Source organism: Aspergillus heteromorphus, assembly GCF_003184545.1.
Source record: "Aspergillus heteromorphus CBS 117.55 chromosome Unknown BO70scaffold_24, whole genome shotgun sequence".
Lineage (NCBI taxonomy): Eukaryota > Fungi > Ascomycota > Eurotiomycetes > Eurotiales > Aspergillaceae > Aspergillus > Aspergillus heteromorphus.
In genome coordinates this window covers 34,851-57,890 of record NW_020290429.1, presented here as the reverse complement: position 1 = coordinate 57,890, position 23,040 = coordinate 34,851, and the positions used below count along the sequence as shown (strand labels likewise).

At 54.2% G+C, this 23,040-nt stretch overlaps 9 protein-coding genes across 9 annotated transcripts; 5 read left to right on the top strand and 4 right to left on the bottom strand.

Annotated features, from left to right (window-relative positions):
* Positions 1-333: 333 nt before the first annotated feature.
* On the top strand, positions 334-1,240 carry BO70DRAFT_431344 (V-type proton ATPase subunit E; the record flags this gene model as incomplete). Its single annotated transcript, XM_025548234.1, has 4 exons — positions 334-344; positions 475-558; positions 736-788; positions 881-1,240. 4 exons carry the CDS (start codon positions 334-336, stop codon positions 958-960), a joined length of 228 nt encoding a protein of 75 aa, XP_025396746.1. The 3' UTR covers positions 961-1,240.
* Positions 1,216-2,721, bottom strand: BO70DRAFT_319771 (sterol homeostasis protein ARV1; the record flags this gene model as incomplete). The annotated part of the gene is made up of 3 exons (XM_025540451.1): positions 1,216-2,368; positions 2,429-2,482; positions 2,533-2,721. 3 exons carry the CDS (start codon positions 2,719-2,721, stop codon positions 1,313-1,315), a joined length of 1,299 nt encoding a protein of 432 aa, XP_025396745.1. The 3' UTR covers positions 1,216-1,312.
* Positions 2,722-3,196: 475 nt separating this feature from the next.
* On the bottom strand, positions 3,197-4,291 carry BO70DRAFT_364464 (polyamine acetyltransferase). Its single transcript, XM_025543817.1, has 2 exons — positions 3,847-4,291; positions 3,197-3,767 (listed from the first exon to the last, which is right to left on the bottom strand). The coding sequence occupies exons 1-2, from the start codon at positions 4,225-4,227 to the stop codon at positions 3,300-3,302; spliced, it is 849 nt and encodes a 282-aa protein (XP_025396744.1). The 5' UTR covers positions 4,228-4,291; the 3' UTR covers positions 3,197-3,299.
* Positions 4,292-5,650: 1,359 nt separating this feature from the next.
* BO70DRAFT_108063 (NAD(P)/FAD-dependent oxidoreductase) lies at positions 5,651-7,713 on the top strand. The gene is made up of 5 exons (XM_025537853.1): positions 5,651-5,653; positions 5,839-6,283; positions 6,354-6,643; positions 6,698-7,274; positions 7,337-7,713. The coding sequence occupies exons 2-5, from the start codon at positions 6,040-6,042 to the stop codon at positions 7,603-7,605; spliced, it is 1,380 nt and encodes a 459-aa protein (XP_025396743.1). The 5' UTR covers positions 5,651-5,653; positions 5,839-6,039; the 3' UTR covers positions 7,606-7,713.
* A 137-nt stretch (positions 7,714-7,850) lies between these two features.
* Positions 7,851-10,573, top strand: BO70DRAFT_364460 (putative GTPase NOG1). The gene is made up of 5 exons (XM_025543816.1): positions 7,851-7,954; positions 8,056-8,164; positions 8,260-8,361; positions 8,431-10,121; positions 10,183-10,573. Exons 1-5 carry the CDS (start codon positions 7,934-7,936, stop codon positions 10,222-10,224), a joined length of 1,965 nt encoding a protein of 654 aa, XP_025396742.1. The 5' UTR covers positions 7,851-7,933; the 3' UTR covers positions 10,225-10,573.
* Positions 10,574-11,757: 1,184 nt separating this feature from the next.
* BO70DRAFT_364459 (sugar porter family MFS transporter) lies at positions 11,758-14,091 on the bottom strand. Its single transcript, XM_025543815.1, has 3 exons — positions 13,757-14,091; positions 13,583-13,695; positions 11,758-13,523 (listed from the first exon to the last, which is right to left on the bottom strand). Exons 1-3 carry the CDS (start codon positions 13,965-13,967, stop codon positions 12,168-12,170), a joined length of 1,680 nt encoding a protein of 559 aa, XP_025396741.1. The 5' UTR covers positions 13,968-14,091; the 3' UTR covers positions 11,758-12,167.
* Positions 14,092-15,323: 1,232 nt separating this feature from the next.
* On the top strand, positions 15,324-16,254 carry BO70DRAFT_108032 (uncharacterized protein). The gene has a single exon (XM_025537852.1). It carries the CDS (start codon positions 15,587-15,589, stop codon positions 16,145-16,147), a length of 561 nt encoding a protein of 186 aa, XP_025396740.1. The 5' UTR covers positions 15,324-15,586; the 3' UTR covers positions 16,148-16,254.
* Positions 16,255-17,786: 1,532 nt separating this feature from the next.
* BO70DRAFT_107967 (ketoreductase) lies at positions 17,787-19,191 on the bottom strand. The gene is made up of 2 exons (XM_025537851.1): positions 18,966-19,191; positions 17,787-18,913 (listed from the first exon to the last, which is right to left on the bottom strand). The coding sequence occupies exons 1-2, from the start codon at positions 19,140-19,142 to the stop codon at positions 18,050-18,052; spliced, it is 1,041 nt and encodes a 346-aa protein (XP_025396739.1). The 5' UTR covers positions 19,143-19,191; the 3' UTR covers positions 17,787-18,049.
* A 1,821-nt stretch (positions 19,192-21,012) lies between these two features.
* Positions 21,013-22,519, top strand: BO70DRAFT_364454 (MFS transporter). The gene has a single exon (XM_025543814.1). The coding sequence runs from the start codon at positions 21,027-21,029 to the stop codon at positions 22,317-22,319; it is 1,293 nt and encodes a 430-aa protein (XP_025396738.1). The 5' UTR covers positions 21,013-21,026; the 3' UTR covers positions 22,320-22,519.
* Positions 22,520-23,040: the final 521 nt, after the last annotated feature.

The following is a 23,040-nucleotide window of genomic DNA, read 5'->3' as shown; positions in this document are numbered from 1 at the left end:
CAACCAAGTTCCCTCACTCGATAACCACGTACGTGAACTCCGTCCCGACCAGCTGCGCGACAATCCACCACCTTGCCGGACCAGAACCTCGGACCCTGAGCTTCACACTGAACGAGCTGAACGAGCCCGACCCTCGCGAACGTACCCTACTCTACCTCCGCCGCGATCCGTCTGCACGAAGCTACTCCCTCCGCCATCCATCTACCCACCCATCCAGACAGACACCCCGACCTCCCTCGCGAAACCCAGTCAGAGAGACAGTCAGGCTGGACCTACTGTATCACACCACACCCCACCAATCCGTCACGAGAAATCAAGGGAAAAGGAGCAAAAATGGCGAACGGGTATGTCCGACATTGCCATGTTGTCTGGTTAACCTACCTACCTACCCACGACAGCCAGCGATCCAATTCCCTCCCCCAAGCAAGAAAGCAAGCAAGCAAGCTAACCCAAGCCAATCAACGAAACAAACAGATGGAGTCTCATCGTCGGCCTCATCTTCGTGGTGGTCTTGTCCGTCTTGGCGTGGATCTTTAGTCCTAAGGGGGATAATCAGACGTGCGTTACCTACCTACCCTACCCTACCCTACTCTCTCCTCTCCTCTCCCCTTCTTCTCTGCTGCCTTGGCTATGGGCATTCAATCCGAGCCAGGCCAGACCAGACTCAAACCACAGCTCTTCTCAATTGAGTATAAACAAGCGGACCAATGCTAATAAATACAATCAACGACATAGTGTCTTCCGGAGTACCCTGATCCTGTCCTTCGCGTGTTGTTATTTGATGTGGGGTATGTGCATGATATCTTTGCCCTCTTTGCTTCTATTTACCCCGAGTTTGGCTTCCTGAAGAGGCGCGTGCTAATGCTTGGTGGCGGTACAGCGATCACGTTCCTGGCGCAGTGGCATCCGCTTATCGTGCCCAAGCGGTCGGATATTCGGCCGGAGCGGGTACCGCAGTGATTTATTCTGTTGATTTCTTTTTCATCGATGGATAGAGAGATGCTTGGGTTTGGAGGGGAGGTGGTTGTCGTTGCTGGTATAGGATGTGAGGAAAGGATGGACAGGTGGTTTGAATTATGCATGGGATGAGTAGTTGGTGGACGGTTGGTTGGTTGGGGTGGACGGGTTATACCATGATGGGATGTGGACTTGTATGTATAGCTACGTTTTTTTTTTCTTTTTCTGGTTTGCGTAATACCATTACTACCTATAACTGCCACCTCCAGGTTGGGGTTGGGGTATCTGAACGATGTGTAGAGTCTTAATTATATCGGGCTAGGCCGGTCTATGTTCTACGGTGGTAATATATGTGTTAGCCAACCCCGACAGCTCCTAGTATCACTCTCTGTACCGTCCAACGGGCAGCTAGTCCTGCCATCGCCAATGCCACCGCGCGCAGATACCCGCATCCTAGCAGGATGTACAGTGCCTCGATATTGCTCAAGAGCACGAGATGAGTATCTGCTGCGCCGAGCGACAGAAGCGGCCCAATGAGCTCGATAAAGCTGGCTAGGTAGCTGGTCGGTACAGACTCCGGCATGACCCGGATGAGGCTCTCCAGCAGCGAGGACGACACTGGGAGACCGGCGTTGGGTTGACGGGCCGTGAGAGTCGCCGCGGGGGTTAGCCTGGTGCCGTCATGAGCGAGGGTTGTTTGACTGCCTGCGCTGAGACGGGTACTGTTCGAGCCCGCCGCGCTGGATGCATTACCGCTGCCGTCGGGTCCCCAAATGACAAGCAGGATGGGGAAGAGCTTTGCGCAGCTGCTCACCAGCAAGGCGGTGCTTATGGCTGTTGGACTGGCTGGGGATGGCGGCGGAAGGGGTCTGATACTCTGTGTGGGCGCTGTGGAGGCGCGACGTAAAAGGGGTGGAAGGGCCGGGAAGGAGCCCTGTGGCGTGGAGGGTGGCAGGTGGTGCAGGTCGCTGCCGGACGCGCTGGCTATGGTTGCCACATCGTTGGAGGAGCCCTGTGGTGTGAGCTTGGGGGGACTCAGGGCCGAGATGGGCGTCGGGGAGAGTTGTGTTTGGCTGGTGGTTGTGGTCGTCGTCGTCTGGGACGGGAAGGACGGGAGCACTGGGGTGGAGGGGTTGGAGAAGACAGCCGCCTCTGTCGCATGGCTGTTGGCATTGCTGCCGTTCCGGGAGTATCCACGCGCTGCTGGGGCGAGGACTGATGCGAGAAGGCGGATGGTGAGGTGGTGGGCAAGGGTTGCGAGCGCATTCAGACTTAGGAAGAAGAGGTATTGGACGATAATGGGCGCGCGAGAGAGAAAGGTGGTTGCGAGCGAGGGGGACTTCTCGATCCGTGCCCAGGTCAGGTAGACGTCGAAGAGCAGGAGGAGTATTCCTAGACGGATTATGGAGCGCTGGCAAGGTGTGTCAGTTGCAGCTTAGATGTGATGGTGGGTGGTGTGGTGGGCGCTTACATCGAACTGGTTGTCGTCTCCCCCAAGTCGGTTGAACAACAAATGTCGATAAACCTTTCTCCGTCAATCAATGCTTCTTCTACCGGTACCCATGGCTTGCCTACCTGCGGCTTGATCAGGACAAGATCAATGAAGATCACGACAAAATCATATTCGACGTACTTGTCGGCGAACCGTTGGCAGCGCGGACATTGGGTCAGGCGCACCCCTTTTCCCAGAGAGCGGTCATCGGCGCGACTGTATGTGCTGTACAGATGGGACACGGGATAGGAGCACTCGATGCAGATAGGCATCGTGTCATTGACTCCTCTTCATAGTGAGCCCATGGTCATCTGGGGAAGTGGTGCAGCTGGGGGAGGGTGGAGGGTGGAGGATGGATGGACTCCGACGGCCGTGGAGGAGCCCGAAGGCGGTGAGGGGAGACTACTGCTGATACTTATTGGTTGGCCAGTCTATGGAATATCATTTACACTGAGCACACTGGGACTATCTATGATACACACTGACCAGCCCATCCACGGGCTTCAATCCGGTCATCATAGCATTCATCATCATCCGTCCCGGAACCATCATAGCCCGACTGAACGCCGTTGCTTTTTTATCATGAACCCACCAGTAAGACCGAATCCTGTAATCCATACCGTGCATCACATAAAAATGGGTAAAAGTGAAAAAGAGACGAGGAGAAGCGAAGAAGAAAAAGGAAGAAGAGCAGAAACAACCAGGCAGACAAGAGAAAGGGTAACGGGTAACAGGTAACAGACGGCGCCGCGCCACAGATGTAGAATCGTCAAACTTCCCACCACACAATTACTCTTTTGCGAACTCAAACAACTGCGATCTGTCAGCTCCAGTGACCACGCCAGGGTAATCAAAGAGAACAGACCAGGTCTTCCCAGCCGCCGCCACCAAACTGGCACTTGCTCGGCCCACGGTTATCAAACCCAAACGACTCGTAGAAGGGCACTAGGGGACCATGCGCAATGATGGAGATCCGATCGGCGATCTGCGCGTCCTTGATTCTCTGGATGTATGACTTCATCAAGGTGCTTCCAACTTGCTTGCCCTGGTGCTCCGGCAGCACGGCGAGAGAGTGGATGGCAATCGTGCTGCCATATTCATCGTGGCCAACAACCTCTCCATTCTCCACGGTCATGCGCTCCTCCTGCCACTTCGGTGGCAGCTCCATCGACTTATCCGTCACGACGGGGCTTGAGGTTCTCGTGGCGATGACGTGTCCCACCAGGGTTGGGCGAGGCTTGGGCTCGTCCTCGCCCAGGATCGGCAGGGTGAACAGTCCGAGACAAAGTTCCGGACATCTGCTCAGACGATAGAGGAACTGGACAGCCAGTCAGTTGAGCGCCCGACGGTCTTCATCCCGCATCGCATGCATCCAGGGATTCATCACTCAACCATACCTTTTCGCGCGAGCAGCGCTCGTGTTCAGGGAAGGCCTGCTCGACCTTGACGCAGTCGTCCACGTTCGACTCGGTGAGAACCTGTACGAAGGGATGCAATTCGTCCAACTTGGTGCGGTGGTGAACGGGCGGGCGGCGAAACCAGTAAGGGTATTCGTTCACATCGTCGTGATCAACCGCAACATATTCGCCCTCGACCTCTTCCTCCTCGTCGTCGTCATCTTCGAAATCGGCATCTTCCAACGGCTGGCCCCCGGTGTATGGGATCTCAACGCGCTCAAGATCGTTCCCAGTGGCGGGCAGGGAGAACCCGTCGGCGTTCGATAGCGGCTTCAGCCCATTGATGGGTTCTTCGCGCAGGGGGCTGGAGTGATCGGCCATGGTCTATCTATCACGAGTTGTACAACAAGATGCGAAAAGGACGGTCGGGGGCGCAGGAGGGGGGAAAGGGGGGGGAGGGGAGAAGAATCTGAAAGAGCGAACTGGCCGGCGACGTGAGGTGAGGTGAAGATGACAGAATGCAGAGGGCTGACCGGAAGGTAAGGTAAAAGACGGGACGAAAAGGAAATCGAGGGGTACGAATGCTCGGGACAGCCTAGAAAACCGAGTGGGGATCGCGTTTAGCTTAATGCGGACGATAAGCCTCGGGGTGCGCTTTTTCAATCTTTCAGAAGCTGGTTCCGAGATGGGGAGGAGGGCTGGGTCGCGACTACTCCCTAGTACCGAGACAGAAAGGCAGAGAGACCTTCTGGAACGCGCAAGGGAGACCAATGGGGTGGCAATGAAATGATGAATTTGTGTGCGATTATTGGGAGAAGCAGAGCGACGCTGAGCGACTCTGAGCCAAGGGGGGGGCAGATTGGGAGGGTTTACCGTTTGGGGGGGGGGTTGCCACACGCGGAGGGAATGCACAGATCTTCGGCAGGGGTGATTGGCCCGGGGGGTGTGCATCAACCCCAGACTCGGAGCCAGTAGGGTAGCAGGGAAACGTCTTACCCAGCTACGGTGAACTCTGAAGTACGATGCAGTTCCTTTCTCTTGTCAGGCCTCTTCGCGGTCCTCGTCATCTGGGCGGGGCATCCGCAACATGCAAGGAACTGATAAAGCCGCCTGCAGGTCATGGCGGTACCGTACCAATACCCATCTGTCCCCCGTGCGAGTCCGGGACGCCGGGTCCGATTGGCCGAGGCCTTGGTGCCAGTGCGAGTGGGACGGGGACTTTGATTTGATTAAATCGTGTAGCCCGTCTCTTATTGGCTGGGTGGGATTCATAAACCGGTTATTCTGCTGAGTCATTCTGCACATGTATGCTAATCCCAGTTACATTGGAAGTGAATAGTGGTGGGAATGGAAATAAACATAGTCTGGGGAACCAGCTTTTTAAAGCCTACTTTGCCTACTTTATGGATGGGTATGAATCACTTAAATACACAGATGTTGGGAAAGTCGTGTGCTCAGAAGAGTGTTGTAATTCCACCGTCACCATCAATACCAGATCTTGGGGTTTCGGATGAAAGAAGAACCGTCCGCCATATCAATCAAGCGCTTTTGTGGGGGAAAAGACGGGAGAAAAGGGTCAATGACAACGGCGCGATTTGAACGCGCGGGCTAAGTCTCCCTGCGTTGTCCCATGTCTTTTGTCGGCCGCTGTCAAGGGACACCTAGAATCTACTCACCGCACACTCTAGATACTCCTGTTGATCAAAAGCCAATCCCATGGGATCTTTCTCATTAGAGGAGTCTCAGATCTCTTTTGGCATCTATTTGAGAGCTGGTTGGCCTTATGGTCGGAGCCATTTGTATCCAGGTATTATTCCCAGGGCATTGCGTGTTCTCTGATGCTATCTCTCCCTCCCCCGCCAACTGATAGCTGCCGCTCGCTAAGAGCTATATCTGCCTGCGAGTACGGAGTATCTTTCAGCGCGATGCAATCGGATAAGCCCGTGGCCGTCCCTGTCGAGACTCGACGCTAACTCAGAGATATCGGGCCAGGCACAGACAGTCGGCTGCATATCGGCGCTCCTGTCCAATGCCGACCACGGCGCCGATGAGCTGGCAGCTTTCCTTATCTAGATCGTCGCCTCGACTATAAATCAAAGCCAGGTACTTCAGCGTAGTCATTCTTCGGACATACCCAAAGATACACCAATCAATCAATCAATCACGAGGTTACCACTTGTTCTTCTCATCAACATGGCCAAACCGCTCCCTGTCGATCACAGCCTGACTTCCTTCTGGCGGTCGGAGCCCCATTCGCTGGACAATTTCCGCTCCTCAGAGACTCTGCCGGAGACTAGCGACATTATCATCATCGGGGCTGGCTACGCCGGAGCATCGACCGCGTACCATTGTCTGGATCATTCCCCGGCATCGGAGAAGCCCTCCATTGTGATCCTAGAAGCGCGACAGGCCTGCTCAGGGGCGACAGGACGCAATGGCAAGCACAGACCTTAATTTAGAAAGATTGCTGCTTCAAATGCTGATGTAGGACTGTCACTTTTATCTAGGCGGTCATCTGAAGCCCGATGTTTACAATCGCATTGGCAATCTGGCAGCCGAGTATGGGCTCGAGGCGGCGGCTGAAGTCGCCGCGTTTGAGATGGAACATGTCTCTGCCGTCGAGGCCTTTGTCGAAAAGGAGAAGATCGATTGCGATCTAGAAGTAAACCGAGTATGCGAAGTACAGTATGATAAGAGCCAGCTCGCCAAAGTTAAGGCTGGGTACGATTTCCTGATCGCGAAGGGCGTGGAAACGACCAGAGATGTCGAGTTCACCCCTCCCGAATCCGCAGAGGCTGTACGTCGTACTCTTGTTTACTCTGTGCCCATATAAGTCACTCACATCGTATAGGTATCGGGCGTGAAGGGTGCCTTGGCCTGCTTCAGCCAGCGGACAGGCCGACTCTGGCCATACAAGTTTGTCATGCATCTTCTGGAACAGGTTCTCTCAGCGGGAGTGAACCTCCAAACGAACACCCCTGTTACAAAGGTCTCCGAAGCGCCAGACACTGACGGGAGATGGACGGTGACCACTGATCGGGGCTCTATCCGTGCCAAATGGGTCGTCTTCTCGACCAATGCGTATACATCGGCCCTTGTACCCGAGTACAAGCATAGCATAATCCCCGTGCGGGGATTCTGCAGTCGCATAGTGGTTCCCAACCCCCCTCCATCGCCGCTCGAGCGCTCATACACACTGCGCTTCAACGGCTGGGATTATGACTACCTCATCCCACGGCCAGACGGAAGTATTATTGTGGGCGGGGGCAAATCCACCTACTACCAGCAAGACCGGGACAGCTGGTATAACAATACTGACGACAGTCGAATGGTTGAGGGAGCAAGGCGATACTTTGACAACTATATGCAGAGACACTTCCATGGCTGGGAGAATACGGGGGCATATACAGACCGGGTCTGGTCGGGGAGTGCGTCCTCCCTCGCTCATCTCTTTCACTTCATACGGTCATACCGTGCTAATTGTGAGCAGTTATGGGTTATAGCACTGATTCGCTGCCGCATGTTGGGCACGTCCCAAGGAAGCCGGGTCAACTTATAGTTGCTGGCTTCAGCGGTCATGGAATGCCACAGATCTTCCTCTCGGCTCGTGGAATCGCCAAACTGATTATGGAGGGGGCCTCGTACGAGGAAACCGGGTTGCCGCGGCTGTTCAAGACAACGGAGGATCGGTTGCAGAGTCGTCGGAATAATATCCTCCAGACATATGTGCAGAGCTCTGGGGCGGAAAGTAAGTTGTAGGGTTTTAGAGACGGACAGAACCACTCAAGCAACACCCATATAGATGTGATAGTGTTGCAATAACCAATATTTGGGGAGCATCTTCCTCCCTCAAAAGGCTACAAGCCCTCCTTGGTAGTGCGTGGTAGTAAGTTCCCTCAGGCGGGAATCTCAGGCCCCCACACTGGCGGCCCGCTCACCGCCCGCCAAAATCTGCCTCGACCGCCCGGAATATTTTTTTTTCTTTTATCGCCCGTGCAGATTTGCTGTCGTCCACCTCTTGCCTCTCATCCTCTGGGTTTCTGTTCCAGAGTCGCCTTCCGTATCGACTCCTTCCCCAGTGCCCATCATGAAGACGACGTGGAAAGATGTGAGTCCCCTCGCCGACCCCCGACCCCTCACCCAGCCCCAGAACATCCCAGAACTGCCCCAGGAACAACCAACTGACGTCTTGTTTTCACCGCTTGGTAGATCGCTCCTGTGCCGACGCACCAGGAATTCCTGGATATCGTCCTCAGTCGCACGCAGCGCCAGCTCCCGACCCAGATCCGTGCCGGGTTCAACATCAGTCGTATTCGCGGTAGGTTTTGACTCTCGAGGGCGAGTGCGGGATGCACCCCACGGACAAATCGTCGGATGCGTTGGCTGACTGAAATTTCTCTTTTCTGCCGATAGGCTTTTACACCAGAAAGGTCAAGTACACCCAGGAGACCTTCGGCGAGAAGTTCCAGGCCATTCTCGAGGGATTCCCCCGCCTGCAGGATATCCATCCTTTCCGTAAGTCGACTGTTTTTCTTTGCCCTCCGTTTTAGACGTATCTCGGTCGCACCGTCTAACGGCTCCCAGACAAGGATTTGATGAACACCCTGTACGATGCCGACCATTTCAGAATCGCCTTGGGTCAGGTCTCCACCGCCAAGCACCTGATCGAAACGGTCTCCCGTGATTACGTCCGCCTCATCAAGTATGCGCAGTCTCTGTTCCAGTGCAAGCAGCTGAAGCGCGCTGCCCTCGGTCGCATGGCCACCATCTGCAAGCGCCTCAAAGATCCGCTTGTCTACCTCGAGCAGGTCCGCCAGCACTTGGGTCGTCTGCCCTCGATCGACCCCAACACCCGTACCCTCCTGATCTGCGGCTACCCCAACGTCGGAAAGTCCAGTTTCCTCCGCAACATCACCCGCGCGGATGTTGACGTCCAGCCCTATGCCTTCACCACTAAGAGTCTGTTTGTCGGTCACTTCGACTACAAGTACCTCCGTTTCCAGGCCATCGATACCCCCGGTATTCTGGACCACCCTCTTGAGGAGATGAACACCATCGAAATGCAGTCCATCACCGCCATTGCCCATCTGCGGTCCGCGGTCATGTACTTCATGGACCTGTCCGAGCAGTGCGGCTACTCCGTTGGCGACCAGATCAAGCTCTTCCAGAGCATCAAGCCCCTCTTCGCCAACAAGATCGTCTTCATTGTGGTCAACAAGATCGATGTCCGACGCCCCGAGGACTTGGAGCCCGAGTACCAGCAGGAGCTGCAGAACCTCCTGAAGTCGGGTGATGTCGAGATGCTGCAGGTGTCTTGCACCACCACCGAGGGTGTGAGCGCGGTCAAGAACGCCGCCTGCGACAAGCTCCTGGCCGAGAGAGTGGCCCAGAAGCTCAAGTCCGGCACCAACAACGCCGGCACCCCTGGTGGCCGCCTGGGCGACGTCCTCGCCCGTATCCACGTTGCCAAGCCCATGGGTGGTGTGCAGCGTGAGACCTTTATCCCCGACGCTGTCAAGGGTCTCAAGAAGTACGACAAGAGCGACCCCAACCGCCGCATGCTGGAGCGGGATCTCGAGGAGGAGAACGGTGGTGCGGGTGTCTACAACATTGACCTCAAGAAGACCTACGATCTGGCGGACGACGAGTGGAAGCACGACAAGATCCCTGAGGTGTGGAACGGAAAGAACATCTACGACTTCGTGGATCCTGAGATCGAGGCCAAGCTGGCTGCGCTCGAGGAGGAGGAGGAGAAGCTGGAGGCCGACGGCTACTACGACTCCGACGAGAGCGTGGAGGATGTCGAGGACGCCGACAACCGCATGAAGGCGGAACTCATTCGGGAGAAGCGGACCTTGATGCGCAACGACGCCAAGATGCGCAAGTCGCTCAAGAACCGGGCCCCCATTCCCCGCAGCGCCAAGTCCAAGAAGCTGTCCCAAATGGAGGAGTCCCTGGAAGCCGCTGGTTACGATGTGGATGCTGCTGGATCCCGCGCCCGGTCCCAGAGCCAGGCCCGTGGCCGCACGAGCACGCGCGACGTGGACATGGACGATATGGACGTCGACATGTCGGATCCCCGCCAGGCGATTGCCCGGGCCAAGGGACGTGCCCGCAGCCAGGCGGCGACCAACCGTCTGGAGGACGGTGTTACCGACGAGACCTCTCGCAGCAAGGCCGAGCGCTTGAAGAAGCTGGGCCAGAAGAAGATGAACCGGATGGCCAGAGCGGGAGAGGCGGATCGTCACACGACCGCGTCTCTGCCCAGGCACTTGGTAAGCCATCCTTCACCTCATATACTATTTCATCCGATCAACATGCTAACCCCCTCCCCAGTTCGCCGGAAAGCGCACCATCGGCAAGACCCAGCGTCGCTAAAGGAAATATGGTGTGGATTTGGACGGTCGATGACGAGACGAAGTCCCTTCTTCTTCTTAATACAGTACTCGTTACATAGTGGTCATGAACAGGGTGTTCCAAAAAAGGGCGTTGGGGGTGTTTTCTTTTGTTTGCGATCGTCTTTCCTCTTCCTTTTCGTTTGGTTCATAAGTGGAATGATGAATATACTTCGCTATCCTGAATACCTGGGGTTTTGCTGCCCGCGAATTGATTGATTTGTTGACGAGATTGAGATGTGAGTTTCCTTACTTAGAGGGGGAGAGCAGCGCGCAGTCACAATGCATGATTTTTTTAGACGTGTTTGTTGGACTTGGTAAATCAAAGCAAGGGAGAAAGTATAGTTAGTAGTTGTGTATTCTTGAATTTTACTAAGTACTCATGCTGTTCACTGCCTTGTCCTGCTATCCAGCTGTACTTTGTTCTCTTACATCTGCCTCTCCGTCTCCCCGTCTCTCCCCCTGGGTATCTAAGTACTCCTCGCCTAAGGTAGTGAGTGATACTGTGGGAGCGCGTCCAACCATTTCCATTTGAGATCAGCACCGCCACTGCAAAAAAGCCCAACCACCCAAAAACCAGAAGAGTCCACTCATTCCAGCAGCAAGCGGTTAATGAAAAAAAAAAAAAAAAAAAAAAAAAAAAAAAAAAAAAACTAAATAAAATAAAGAAATAAATAAGAACCATCCATCCATTCATCTCTTCCGGCCATCCCATCCCATCTCCTCCAAAGAGATGAATAAGTAGATGAGCAGAGTATGTGAAATTAAAATAAGTCCAGTAAGTATTCCTGAGGATGGGAGTTATCCCTGGTGATTTCTCTACAGAATCCTCATATCATCATGCTTGTACTATATGTTGTATGTTTGTCTACTCCGTACTAACATACTCCGTAGCGGGCGGGTCATTCATTGTCCTGTTAGATAGTTTACTTCAACTCCGTAGAAGGATTCTAGAAAAGTGACCCCGGACCCGCGACCGCAATGCGAAGGAGCGAGAGGAGACTGAGGGCCCAGGGGACCGACCGACCGACCGAGCGGGGCGCGGGCAGGCACGCACGCTTACCACGCTAGTACTTACTAGTTACCTGCGTCTCGCTGGCGGCGCACACCTGGTAGATACCTAACCAAACCAACCTCCTTCCTAGTTTGGGGGGCTGTCGCGAGTATAAACCCCCCCTCCCCCCCCCTTTCTTTTCGCCAATGTTCTTCCATCCCTCCCGTTTGGTCTTTCTCCAATCTCCCCATTTCCATTTCCATCCCCCCCCCTCTATCCGCTGTTGGTGTTGGTACTTGGGCCCATCTATTCCGTACGGTCGCTACGAACGATGAGAACCGAGAGAAGTGAAAAGTGGATGGAGGCCCGGAGCGGACGCTAGCCCCGAATGGACGACAGACGACAGACGACAGACAAACCCGATATACACAATCCCAATATACCACCATAAAATATAAAAATATAAAACTGTCATGCCGGATGATGGATTATAACATTACGATTACGATGAAGATATAGCCGAAGGGAGAAGATCTTATTCATATGTACTTGTATTAATCGTTTCTCAATAGCCTCGAAATCTCCAGGGAGATGTAAGCAAGCAAGCAAGCAAACAAGCTATGGTATGCAATGCAATGCTAGGGAGCAAGTGCGAGAGCAGGTATCACTAATAAAAACGCCGATGTTCGTAGTAGCAAGTAAGCAATTCCCCCGATTTCCCTTCCGAAGTTTCCTTATCCATCCATCCGTCCATCCATATCCAGGCATTTCAAAGCCATAAGCCCATGCGAGGACACAATTCATAGCGAAAAAAGAGTGTTAAAAAAAAAGCGTTCAAGCGATTAAAACGAGTTGTAAATGCTGCAAAGGGGTTTCTTCAATGTACAAGAGCAAGAGAGCGAGAGGCCGGCCCAACGCGATTGGATGACCGCTTACTCGCGGAGCTCGGTGGGCTGGCTGTGCTCGACACGGTCCTCGGGCTCGGGCTTGGCTGCCGAAGGGGGACGGTGCATGTCCTGCACGATACCCTCCGGGGGAACCCAATCGGCACTCTTCCAGGGCTTGACGTGGAGGACGTACATGGTATCGACCTCCTCGAGGGTGCGACCCTGAGTCTCGTTGACGAAGAAGTAGACGACGAAGATGGCGACGAAGCAGCCACCAGCGAAGACGTAGCCGTAGGCGAAGTCGATGGAGGCACTGATGAAGGGGGTGAAGAAGGAGATGAGGAAGTTCCAGGTCCAGTTGGCGGCGGTGGCAATTCCAATGCAGAGAGCACGGTAGCGGGCCGGGTACATCTCACCGCAGATCGCCCACACGATGGGTCCCCAGGTTGTGGCGAAGCCGACGATGAAGAAGCAGGTGAAGATGATCATGGCCTTGCCGGCGGCGGGAGTGGAGAGGGGGTCGTCCAGGTCCAGAGCGAAGTGGCCGACGGAGGCCCAGATCATGAAGCAGATGAACATCCAGGAGGCACCGACCATCAGACTCTTACGACGACCGAAGTGCTCGACGACGTACAGACCGGGCAGGGTCATACCGAAGTTGACGGCACCCAGGATGATCTGAGTGACGTAGCTGTTGCTGAGACCGGTGGACTTGAAGATACTGTTTCCGTAGTAGAAGATGAAGTTGGCACCCGTCAGCTGCTGCAGGGACTGCAGAGCAATGCCGAGCATGGTACGGTAGAACATGCGGGGACCGGTGAAGAGCTCGTGCCACGCTGCGGTACCAGCGGCCTTCTCCTCATCCAGCTTGTCCTTCATGTCCTTCATCTCCTGGGCAATGCAGCGGTGGTTGGGGCCAACACCGTAGAGCTTGCACATGACCTCACGGGCCTCATCGACACGGCCCTGGCGGTAGGCATAGCGAGGAGACTCGGGGAGGAACAGAGAGCCAATGGCCAAGATCAGGGGCCAGGCGAAGCCAATGCCCATGGTGATACGCCAGGAAGCAGTGGACTGAATCCTCTCGGTACCGAAGTTGACAATGTAGGAGATGAAGATGCCAAAGGCGACGAACAGCTGGAAGGCGCTGACCATGGCACCACGAACCTGACGAGGAGCAGACTCACTCTGGTACATGGGGACAATGCTGGACAGGGCACCAACACCCAGACCGGCGACCCAACGGCCCATGGCGACCTGGACCCAGCTGGAGTCGGTGGCGATCTGGATGATGATTCCAACGATGTGGATGACAGACCAGAAGCAGATAGAGAATTTGCGGCCCATACGGTCTGCGATGGGAGCAGCCACGAGAGCACCAATCATAGTACCGATACACAACTGCGGGTTTATTAGACTGATGACCTAGACCTAGTCCCAGGCATGAATGTATAGCTTACCAGACCGACGATCAGACCACTGCGGACGTTGCTGAAGGCGTAGGATCCATCCGACTGGAGTTGACCGAAACGACGCAGGAAGTCATCCATGGTCTCGAAACCGGAGATCTGACCTGCTGGGGGTTAGCAGCCGTAGAGGCATAGGTGAGGTGAGGCACGTGGGGGTCAGCATACCAGTGGCATAACCGAAGATGAAACCACCCATAGACACAACGATACCCAGGATGAAGGAGCGCCAAGTCAGATACTTGACGGGGCTGTCATCGAGGAGAACATCGTTCTTCTCAGCGTTAGAGTCGGAGCGAGCAGGAGTGGGAACCTCAGTCGATGCCTCGGAGTGCTCCGCCTGAGGCTTGAAGCGGGACATCATGTTGACGACACCCATGTTGCCGGGGGATTCACAGCACGTCGAATCCTATTCTGGGAGATATGGGAGAAGATGAAAGAGAAGAGTGATGGAAAAGAAACATCCAGAGGAGTGACAGACCCGGGGGGGATGTGGAGGGATATATATGGAGTCCGGGCAGAGGGGAAGAGGGGGGGGGGGAGGGCGGATTTGTGGGCGAGTGAATGAAATCGGTAATTATGACGGCGCCACGACAAAAAGACGAAAAGGGAAATGAAAGAGTTTGACGCTCCCATCCGTCGGCAATTCGCCTCCATCCCAGGGATTGGAGGGCAACCCCGTCCTCGGGGAAGGACCATGGCCGGAAAAACGGGGGCCCAGATCTGGAGGGCCGGAGACAGACGAACGAGGGAGGAGATTCGGAAGCTAGGGGGCGGAGAGTTCATTGGATGCTTCGAGAGCGTGTCTTGGAGTGTGCTGGGGTGGGGAGAGGGTGGAGATGAGGTCTGGAGACTGTAGACTGGAGAGGCCGAAGGCGACTAAGACTAGGGCGAGTACCTGAATCGGGGGGGGGGGGAACCGGAGAAAGGATTAAGGGAATGAGGGGAATGGAGAACGGCCGAGATGGAGAAAAGAACACTGGAGACACTCCCGGATGCGGTACCCGGAGTCTGGAGTGGTCAGGTGCTGCTCTGGATTATTTACTATGACTACTGTTCAATCATTGTCGCTTCATATTTGCCTCTTCTCTTAAGATCCCAGGTCTATCTCCTAGTGGTCCTGATGATGCCAGTACGACCAGTACGACCATTATTACCACCGTGAACATAATGATGACCTACGATGGCAATAGCAACAGCAAGATGATAATAATGGCATCCACGTAGCACAAGCATAACTCCGACGTACTCCGCATCTCCTCGTCATGTTGAGGGAAGATGCCGGATTGGCAGCCCGGCATCATCACCAGACCGAAACCCTCCCGTCTGCAGTTAACTCGATTGACGTCTTGACGTTATCCAGTCGCCGTGGCCACTGGCCAGAAATCTCTGCAGGCCGCCCGCGTCCATTCTTCTGCAGTCCGCGTGTGACTGTGTTTGTTTTGCATGGGGTGATCCACACCCTCCCTTGATTGAACGCGGCCATCATTATTATTATTATTATTATTGAGACCCCTGCCAGAAAGGGTCCTGCCTCCCGCTGCTATGCACCTTAGTCAGACTCCCACTCAACTCAGCATTTTTGACGATGTTCCTGGAATATTCTTCTGTCAGGTCAGGCAGGACATGTCAAGGCTAGCTTAAAAATTTTTTTTTCCTCGCCTCGTCCCGAAGCCTGAAGCAGCCCCTGACCCGGTCGCAAGCTCAGCATTGTACCAGCAAAAGGTGCTGGTTCCGAACAATAATAATAATAACAACAACAACGAGGGACTTCAGGGCGATCACCGGGCACTAAGTGGGCCCTGCACGCAGAGTTTTTTTTCTTTTTGCCTTTTTTTCCGCTCTTGTTTTTTTCTGCATCCGTTGGGAACCATCTCTTGGCTCAGGCTGGGCCGATCCCGAACTCAAACCAACCCAGCCCATGCAAGCGGTCGGTTCGCACAAGGGCAAGGGGAAGAAAGTAAATTGCAAGTACGAAGTAGGTAGGTAATATGTAACATGCAAGCCAACGAAACCATCAGGGATCCTACAGGGTCATATAATTTCGAGTCGACCAAAAGCTCACCGATAAGGATACCTACCCAATTCGTGCAGCTGTGTTGTATACTGTGCAGCTCACAGTATCTAGCCTATGCCGACAAAAATCGGCCATCCCGACCGGTCCCGGCTTTCGCTCGGTGTGCCGACCAGCAGAAAAAACAGAACCCATCCATCCCGTTTGAAGCTCACCGGCCTGGATCTGCATGGTTAGTGTGGTCTGATTGTCTCCACCGCGGACGGAATCCTCCAACCAGTGCACGTTGCGAGATCGCCAGCTTCCCATGGCACCCGTCGCCCGCGCACAACCCTCTTGTCTGCGCTGACTCGGGTGGACGGGCTGCGTGGCCGTACTGTGTCCTCGGGACGTCTCGTTTGGTTTTTTGTCGGAACTTGGCCGACTGGGACCTGCAAGAGTTGACTTTTTCGGCTCCCGGTGAGGTTTCAGTGGCAGGTTTCGGCATGCCGGGGCTTCGTCTATCAGTGTGGTTGGATTGGTTGGCTTCCCCGAGTGAAAGATGAGGGACTTTGCACTGTGAACACTGAACAGATTGTAGAAGGCCTGCCTGTACATACAGATCTGTACAGGATGGTTCTCTACACGGTATCATTCCCATCCATCACGAAAGCCACCCAGCCCAACACAACACAACACCACCCACCGACAACCCCATCCCGAAAGCAAATCCACAAAGAAGGAAAAAAGAATCATGCAACCGCGATGCCGAGACCCAGAGGCAAAAAAAAAAAAAAAAAAAAAAAACGCTCGGCGGCTTCCCGTGAGGCAGGCCGCCCGGCGGCCGTTCCATTACGTACGGCAATTCCACATGGACCGTGTGTTTTTGTTTCACTACGTAGCGTGGCGCCGCCTCTCCCGGTAGCACCACCACCATTACATCCACTAGACAAAATCTTAGCAGTGCCGCAGCCGAAATACCACCCTACCACAATAATGGATAGATAGTCTCATTATTTTCATTATGTACTATTATTCTGGTCTGGTCCGGTCCGGTCGTCTCATGCTATGGAAAAGCGAACAGCCGTCAGAGCCATCAAGAACGAGCTGGGCAGTGGCATCGGATAAGCGTTCAAGAATCACAATGGCCGTCTATAATCCCATCCCATCCCATCCCATCCCATCTGTCCATCCGTGCTGTAGGTAGACGAGATCATGAATAATGATTCAAACCTGAGGCAGGCACACAGCTCGGACAGGAACGAATGGCAGAAAAACCCGCTTACACTGGATGTGTTCTAGACCCAGTTCTGAGTTCCTCGCTGTCCTATGGTAGATCGGTGGGTGGAGAGCTGCTTTCTGACTAAGGTGCGATGCCCTGTCCATTCTGGGTACACTCTGCTGCACTACTCACTAGGTTCGTTCGGAGGACAGTTGGGCGGACTGCAGATTCGGATTGGGATGGGTTGGGACTTGGGTGAGTAGATTGATGAATGGATAGCTTCATCTGGGAGTTGTTCAGACTCTTCGTTTCATTGATGCGATGTGTAGTACTGCGTTCTACGAGGTACTTTAGATTTGTGCTTTCGGGCAGGCTGGGATGTGATTGGGAGAGCTAAATGGCTCTATTCGGAGCCGCATAGATCATGATATCATCGACTTTGTCGCAGTCGGGTGACAGTCAACGGCTTTGTTGATGCTTCGATTGGGGTTTCAGGGACCGTTTTCTCGGAGTCATGTACCGATCAGTCACTTGGTATCCTACAGTGAGAATCTTCCAAGGGGAATAGGCTTCGAGGGATCACTCCGCAGGATCTGCGACACTCCGACGTTCTATACTTCTCCGTACGGAGATTTACCACGCCATCAAATTCTCCGATGCGACCTCCCCTACGGAGAACTCTGTTCAGTCCCACAGCACCTTATCTGCAGGTCTGAGTGACAGAGTTAGACAGGCCGGAAAGATCACGGTGGTCCCAAGATTGGGTCCCTGTCCACCCGATTAGGTTCCCTTGACGTGCATATCCTGAAGCCCGGTGGATTTGACAGCGGAGGCCAGTCGTCCGAAAGAATAATTGCGAAGATCCCCCCGTTATTATTAGATTGTGCTATCTGCTAGGTTCTCGTCTCGTCCGTCGATCTGGTCAGTCCTGATTGGTGCGTCGACACCACGTGCAAGGCAGGTCCATCCAAAATTCGAGACCTGCCTCAGGATAAGGTGTGGCTCCCGTCCGAGGCATCCGCTATCCAGATCTAGCTCACCCGTTTCATGCACCTCACCGAGTCACCGAGAGCTCGGTTCACCGTTCACCGTTCAGCACCCCCAGCACCCCCAGCGGATTCAGCGGATGGTTCACTCCACCGGCTCTGTCTCCCCGTCTCCCCGTCTCCCCGTCTTCCCCAGGTTGATCATCACACAATGACACAAGACACGCGAGTTAGTCATCAATCATGCACGACCTTACCCCTTAAGTGCTCTTCTTGCCCTTCTCGCGCTCGGCCTTGCGCAAGGCCCGCTTACGGATCGCCTCGTGCATCCCCTTGTTCTGGCCCACGACAAACTTGCCCATGGTTCCGGTCACGGAGGTCAGGAACCAAGCCATCAGCCCGTGGCTCCAGTAGGGGGAAGAGCTGTACGCGTACGACGGAGAGCCGCCATTGCGGCCAATCTTGGACAGCACCGCCTTCACGAAGTTGCGAGGGTTGGGGATCGTAGCGCTAGCCCGGCGGATCTTCGACATGGCAGAGGTAATCAGGTAGGCCTGGACGAGCTCGACCGTAATTCCATGGGGCTCAAGCTCCGAGCCCAGGGAGGTGGACCACTGCTGCAGGAAGGCCTTGCTACCCGAGTAGGTGGCCAGAAGAGGGGTCGGGAGAAGTCCGCCGAAGGAGCCCATAGTCATAATCAATCCGCGCTTGCGCTGAATCATACCCGGGACGACCAGCTGGGTGGCCCGCAAGGTACCCAGACAGTTGATGGTCACAATATCGGTCAATTCATCCTCCGGGGTCAAAGCGAACGGGGTGGGGATGCTGTGGCTCTTTCCGACGTTGTTGACCAGCACAGCCACATCAAGCTCGTCCACCAACGCCTTCAGTTTCTCGTAGTCGCTGTCCTGGTTGCGGGCAAAGTCCATCGCCAGGGTCTTGGTCTGCACAGAGGGAAACTTGGCCTTGAGCTCATCGCGAAGTGTGTCTAGCTTGGAGGCGGTCCGGGAAACGAGAAGAATGTTGAAGTTGGCGCGGGCAAGCTGAATGGCGAATTCCTTGCCGAGTCCATCGGAGGCACCTGTAACCACAGCCCAGCTGCCCTTGGGGCCAAAGGAGCGGAGCTAGGCATGTCAGTGATCGCAACATTTCATCAATCTCGTAGGGATAACATACAGGCTTTCCAGGGAGCACAAACAAGCTCAGGATAACCCGCACGAAAACGAAGGCCTTAGAGACGAGGAACAGACCACCAGCGGCGAGAAGGACGGACGCGCCCAGAGTCTGCCATCCAGGCTGGAGGTTCATCTGCCAATTGGACAGGCAGCTTGAGTGCTTCGATAGGAAATCCATGATTGCTGACTGGGTGTTCCCGTGCGAATTGTGGATGGGGGGGGGGAGGGGGGAGCTGGCTGAAGAGGAAAATCCGGAGAAAGGCGGACATCAATGGTTGGGGATTGGTGGTGCCAAGACCCCAGCGCGGACCTCGGTTTCCGCCCAAACAAGCAGTAGTTATCCTCGTCGCAATTATCAGCCTCCCCAACCAATTATCCCTCCAAGCTTCTGTCTATTATCCCGAGCTTCGTTCCCACACCGCGTGCAACAATGACAGCCCTTCTATGTTATCTGTCTTTCTTCAAGGATCTGCTGCCCAAGTGATTCTTCCTAAAGATTCATCCCATTATTTATACCCAGCTTAATAATCATAATTTATGAAATATTGAGACATTTCAGAAGAATTTCGTCGCCTTGTTACTAGTCTCAGACAAATATAGGACCCGAAGTCGAAGCTCGAGCAGTTCATATCATCACCAGTAGATCCTAGTATAAATATATATCCAAACCTTGTACAAAGATCGGAAATCAAGATATTCTGGTTATTTATTCGGCTGTTTAAGCAGACATACTAGATCCTCCCTGATATTCTAATAATAATAATAATGATTAGAGGCCTTCTCCCCGCGGTTATCCAAGTCAGCCAGCAGTCTCAGGCCGACTGGCTTAGACATCAGAGACGCAAGGAAGGCCTGAGACCTTAGGTCTTATCACCCCCTTATCCTCCACACTCTATAGTAATGAGACGCCCCCGGGGTCATCATCTGACATTCCGATCCTCGCACGTCATGTTCCCCAGAGCGGGCCCCCCACCGGTCGTGCCCCTGTCTTGCCAAAAGACTGTTATATTCACCCGGGTTTGGGACAGTTCATTCCTATTTTTCGCATTCTTGTATCTAACTGATAGATAGCATCCAGCACCCAGCATACAGAGAGGAGTCGAGAGGGCTCTGGAACCACTAGGGCGAACCACAGATATCGGACAGCGATAGCCGCAAAAAAATCTGAAGATGCCTCGGCTCCCAACCACGTCTCACGGCTCTGATTCGCTGCTGGCAGCAGCCCCTGCCGAGTAACCGGATAAACGAGCGAGCTGGGAGGAATCGGGAAAAACGTGCCGGCTTATTGAATATTAAATTTTATACTCCATACCTCTGTTCATTAACGATCCTTGCTAGTCTGGCACTGGCAGATGCGGAGGTCAAACCCATTTATTGTGTCACCTCCCCACGTTGCACTTGCTGGGCCTCCCGTTTCTTTGCCCGATCAGCGATAGCAGTGCTCCCAAGTAAAGTACTACTAACTATTGTTAGCCGTCCCGGCGCATGAACCTTAATACTTCAAGACACCATGGCCGGCACCGCCGCCAAGGGCGATGCTCCTCAACCCTCGACGATCCCCTACTGGCGCCTAGTCCTCGACCAGAAAGTCGTCACGCAAGAGATTATCGATGCTCGCTATGAAGGGTCAGGCACGGAAGAGTCGCCCTATGCCGTCGCTTGGATCCCCAACGACCCCCGAAACCCTATGAACTTCGGCATCGTCTCGAAATGGACATACACCATCCTGGTTTCCTTTGTGACACTGACCGTCGCCCTGGTCTCGTCGGTATACTCTGGAGGCATGGCTCAGGTGATCGAGGAATTTCAGTGCGAGGAAGAGGTGGCCATTCTGGGCATCTCCCTGTTCGTTCTGGGCTTTGCTTTTGGCCCGCTGCTGTGGGCTCCCATGAGCGAGGTGTTTGGACGACGAAACGTCTTCACAGTAACCTTCGCTCTTCTCACTGCCTTCAACGCGGGCGCTGCCGGGGCCCAGAATATTGAGACATTGATCATCCTGCGGTTTCTTGCCGGGTTCTTCGGATCGTCGCCGTTTGGAAATGCAGGAGGCACAATCGCAGATATGTTTCCTGCAGCTCAACGCGGCATTGCCATCAGCCTATTCGCTGCAGCCCCTTTGACCGGCCCCTCCCTTGGGCCTATCATTGGAGGGTTCCTCGGCGCAGGGGCAGGCTGGCGCTGGCTGGAGGGATTCATGGCTGCCTTTTCGGGAGTCGTGTGGTTGTGTATCTGTTTCTTCCTGCCCGAGACATACGCCCCGGTCCTGTTGCGCCGACGAGCGGAGAAGCTTTCAGAGTTGAGCGGTCACGTCTACCGCAGCAAACTGGACATGGAAAGAGGCAGGGTGTCTTTGAGCCAGTCATTGAAGACCGCCCTTTCGCGACCATGGATTCTGCTCTTCAGGGAGCCTATCGTGCTTCTGTTCTGCATCTATATGGCCATCATATACGGGACTCTGTACATGCTGTTCGCCGCCTACCCAATTGTCTTTCAAGAGGCACGTGGTTGGAGCGAAGGCATTGGGGGGTTGGCCTTCCTGGGAATCTTTGTCGGAATGGTGATTGCCGTCGGCTTCACGTTCCCCGACAATATGAAGTACGCCAAAAAGTGCCGAGAAGCCAAAAGCCGTCTTCCTCCTGAGGTCCGTTTGCCCCCTAGCATCATCGGCGGGATCGCCTTGCCCATCGGGCTTTTCTGGTTTGCCTGGACGAACTACCCGTCTATCCACTGGATGGCCTCGGTGGCCGCGGGGGCACCATTCGGATTCGGCTTAGTCCTGGTGTTCCTGAGTGTCTTCAACTACCTCATCGATGCGTATACGATCTACTCCGCATCGGTTCTAGCGGCCAATTCAGCTCTCCGGTCTCTGTTCGGCTTTGCATTCCCCCTGTTTACGACTTACATGTACGACAACCTCGGCATCCACTGGGCTTCATCCATTCCCGCCTTCCTGTCTCTAGCTTGTATCCCGTTCCCCATCGTCATCTATCTGTATGGTGCTCGCATCCGCAAGCGCTGTGTCTATGCCGCACAGGCAGAGGCATTCATGCAGAAATTGGCAGCTGCGCAGCAGCAAAGCCAGGCTCCTCGCCCAGCGCCAACTGAGAACGACGACGTGGAGAAAGCAGAACCGGTCAACGCTGCCAACGACAATGTTGATGAGGACAGCGATAGCGATCTTTCCACCGTGCCTTCGGGGGCTGCCGTGGAGCGGCACATGTCGCGGGCGTCCCGCGCCTCTCGGAAATCCGGTCGCTCACTCGCTCAGACGGTGACGTATGAGGAGAATCCGTATGACATCGACCGGATCAATACCTGCAATTCTACCGTCAGCGGCCGACCTAGGAACGATTGAAGCCATTACTAGGAGAAATACTGGATTATTCCCAGCCGGGACTCTAGTGTCCTGGGTTACGACCCAAGCCCTTCATCAAAGCTCCGATACTGAGCCTGGGCGTTCACCCACAATCGCGATGCCGACGCATTCATTACCTGGGTGCGCTTCGATGAGGGAAAACTATTGAATTCTGGTTGAGGCCAGCAATAGAATTGCCCCCCCCCCCCCCACCCCCCAGATACAGGATCCAGCATCACATTCACAGTGACACATTGACTGTGCCATGCATGGATGATAATCTCTCCAGGATCTCCCACTGGGGCTATCAGACAAACCATCTGGACACACATAAGCCCTAGCATGGGTCTATTGAATACCAACCACCAGCCTACTGATATTGGGCTCTGCATACATACGGCGTTGTACATCTATTTCTGGCGTTCTAATAAACATAGAGCTATAGACTAATGTTAATTGAATATACCAAGACTTTCACTGCGATATAACAACAATATCATCCAATCCTGCATCTAGACGAGGACATGAATAAGCACCCTAGGTAATTCACTCTGCGAAATACCCATATATAATATAAGCAAGACATTTCCTTCCCATCCCTACCCCCCATTTCTTCTCCTCTCAAACTCCCATATATAGTACCCTCAACTCGAGCGACCACCCCCGTCCACCTCCATGACCAACAGCGATCGAGGTCGAGCAGTGTCATCCTTATCACGAT

Bases quoted from the DNA above. Each gene is read 5' to 3' on its own strand.
- BO70DRAFT_364459 (XM_025543815.1), bottom strand. From the start codon at position 13,967: ATGGGTGTCGTCAACATGATGTCCCGCTTCAAGCCTCAGGCGGAGCAC. The intron at 13,696-13,756 runs GTATGCTGACCC...AACCCCCAGCAG, and splicing joins CATCTTCGGTTATGCCACTG to GTCAGATCTCCGGTTTCGAG. The intron at 13,524-13,582 runs GTAAGCTATACA...ATAAACCCGCAG, and splicing joins GTGGTCTGATCGTCGGTCTG to TTGTGTATCGGTACTATGAT.
- BO70DRAFT_364464 (XM_025543817.1), bottom strand. From the start codon at position 4,227: ATGGCCGATCACTCCAGCCCCCTGCGCGAAGAACCCATCAATGGGCTG. The intron at 3,768-3,846 runs GTATGGTTGAGT...CTGGCTGTCCAG, and splicing joins AGCGCTGCTCGCGCGAAAAG to TTCCTCTATCGTCTGAGCAG.
- BO70DRAFT_108063 (XM_025537853.1), top strand. From the start codon at position 6,040: ATGGCCAAACCGCTCCCTGTCGATCACAGCCTGACTTCCTTCTGGCGG. The intron at 6,284-6,353 runs GCAAGCACAGAC...ACTTTTATCTAG, and splicing joins AGGGGCGACAGGACGCAATG to GCGGTCATCTGAAGCCCGAT. The intron at 6,644-6,697 runs GTACGTCGTACT...CACATCGTATAG, and splicing joins CTCCCGAATCCGCAGAGGCT to GTATCGGGCGTGAAGGGTGC.
- BO70DRAFT_364460 (XM_025543816.1), top strand. From the start codon at position 7,934: ATGAAGACGACGTGGAAAGAT. The intron at 7,955-8,055 runs GTGAGTCCCCTC...ACCGCTTGGTAG, and splicing joins TGAAGACGACGTGGAAAGAT to ATCGCTCCTGTGCCGACGCA. The intron at 8,362-8,430 runs GTAAGTCGACTG...AACGGCTCCCAG, and splicing joins GCAGGATATCCATCCTTTCC to ACAAGGATTTGATGAACACC.
- BO70DRAFT_364454 (XM_025543814.1), top strand. From the start codon at position 21,027: ATGTTTCCTGCAGCTCAACGCGGCATTGCCATCAGCCTATTCGCTGCA.
- BO70DRAFT_108032 (XM_025537852.1), top strand. From the start codon at position 15,587: ATGCAAGCCAACGAAACCATCAGGGATCCTACAGGGTCATATAATTTC.
- BO70DRAFT_107967 (XM_025537851.1), bottom strand. From the start codon at position 19,142: ATGGATTTCCTATCGAAGCACTCAAGCTGCCTGTCCAATTGGCAGATG. The intron at 18,914-18,965 runs GTATGTTATCCC...TGACATGCCTAG, and splicing joins TTGTGCTCCCTGGAAAGCCT to CTCCGCTCCTTTGGCCCCAA.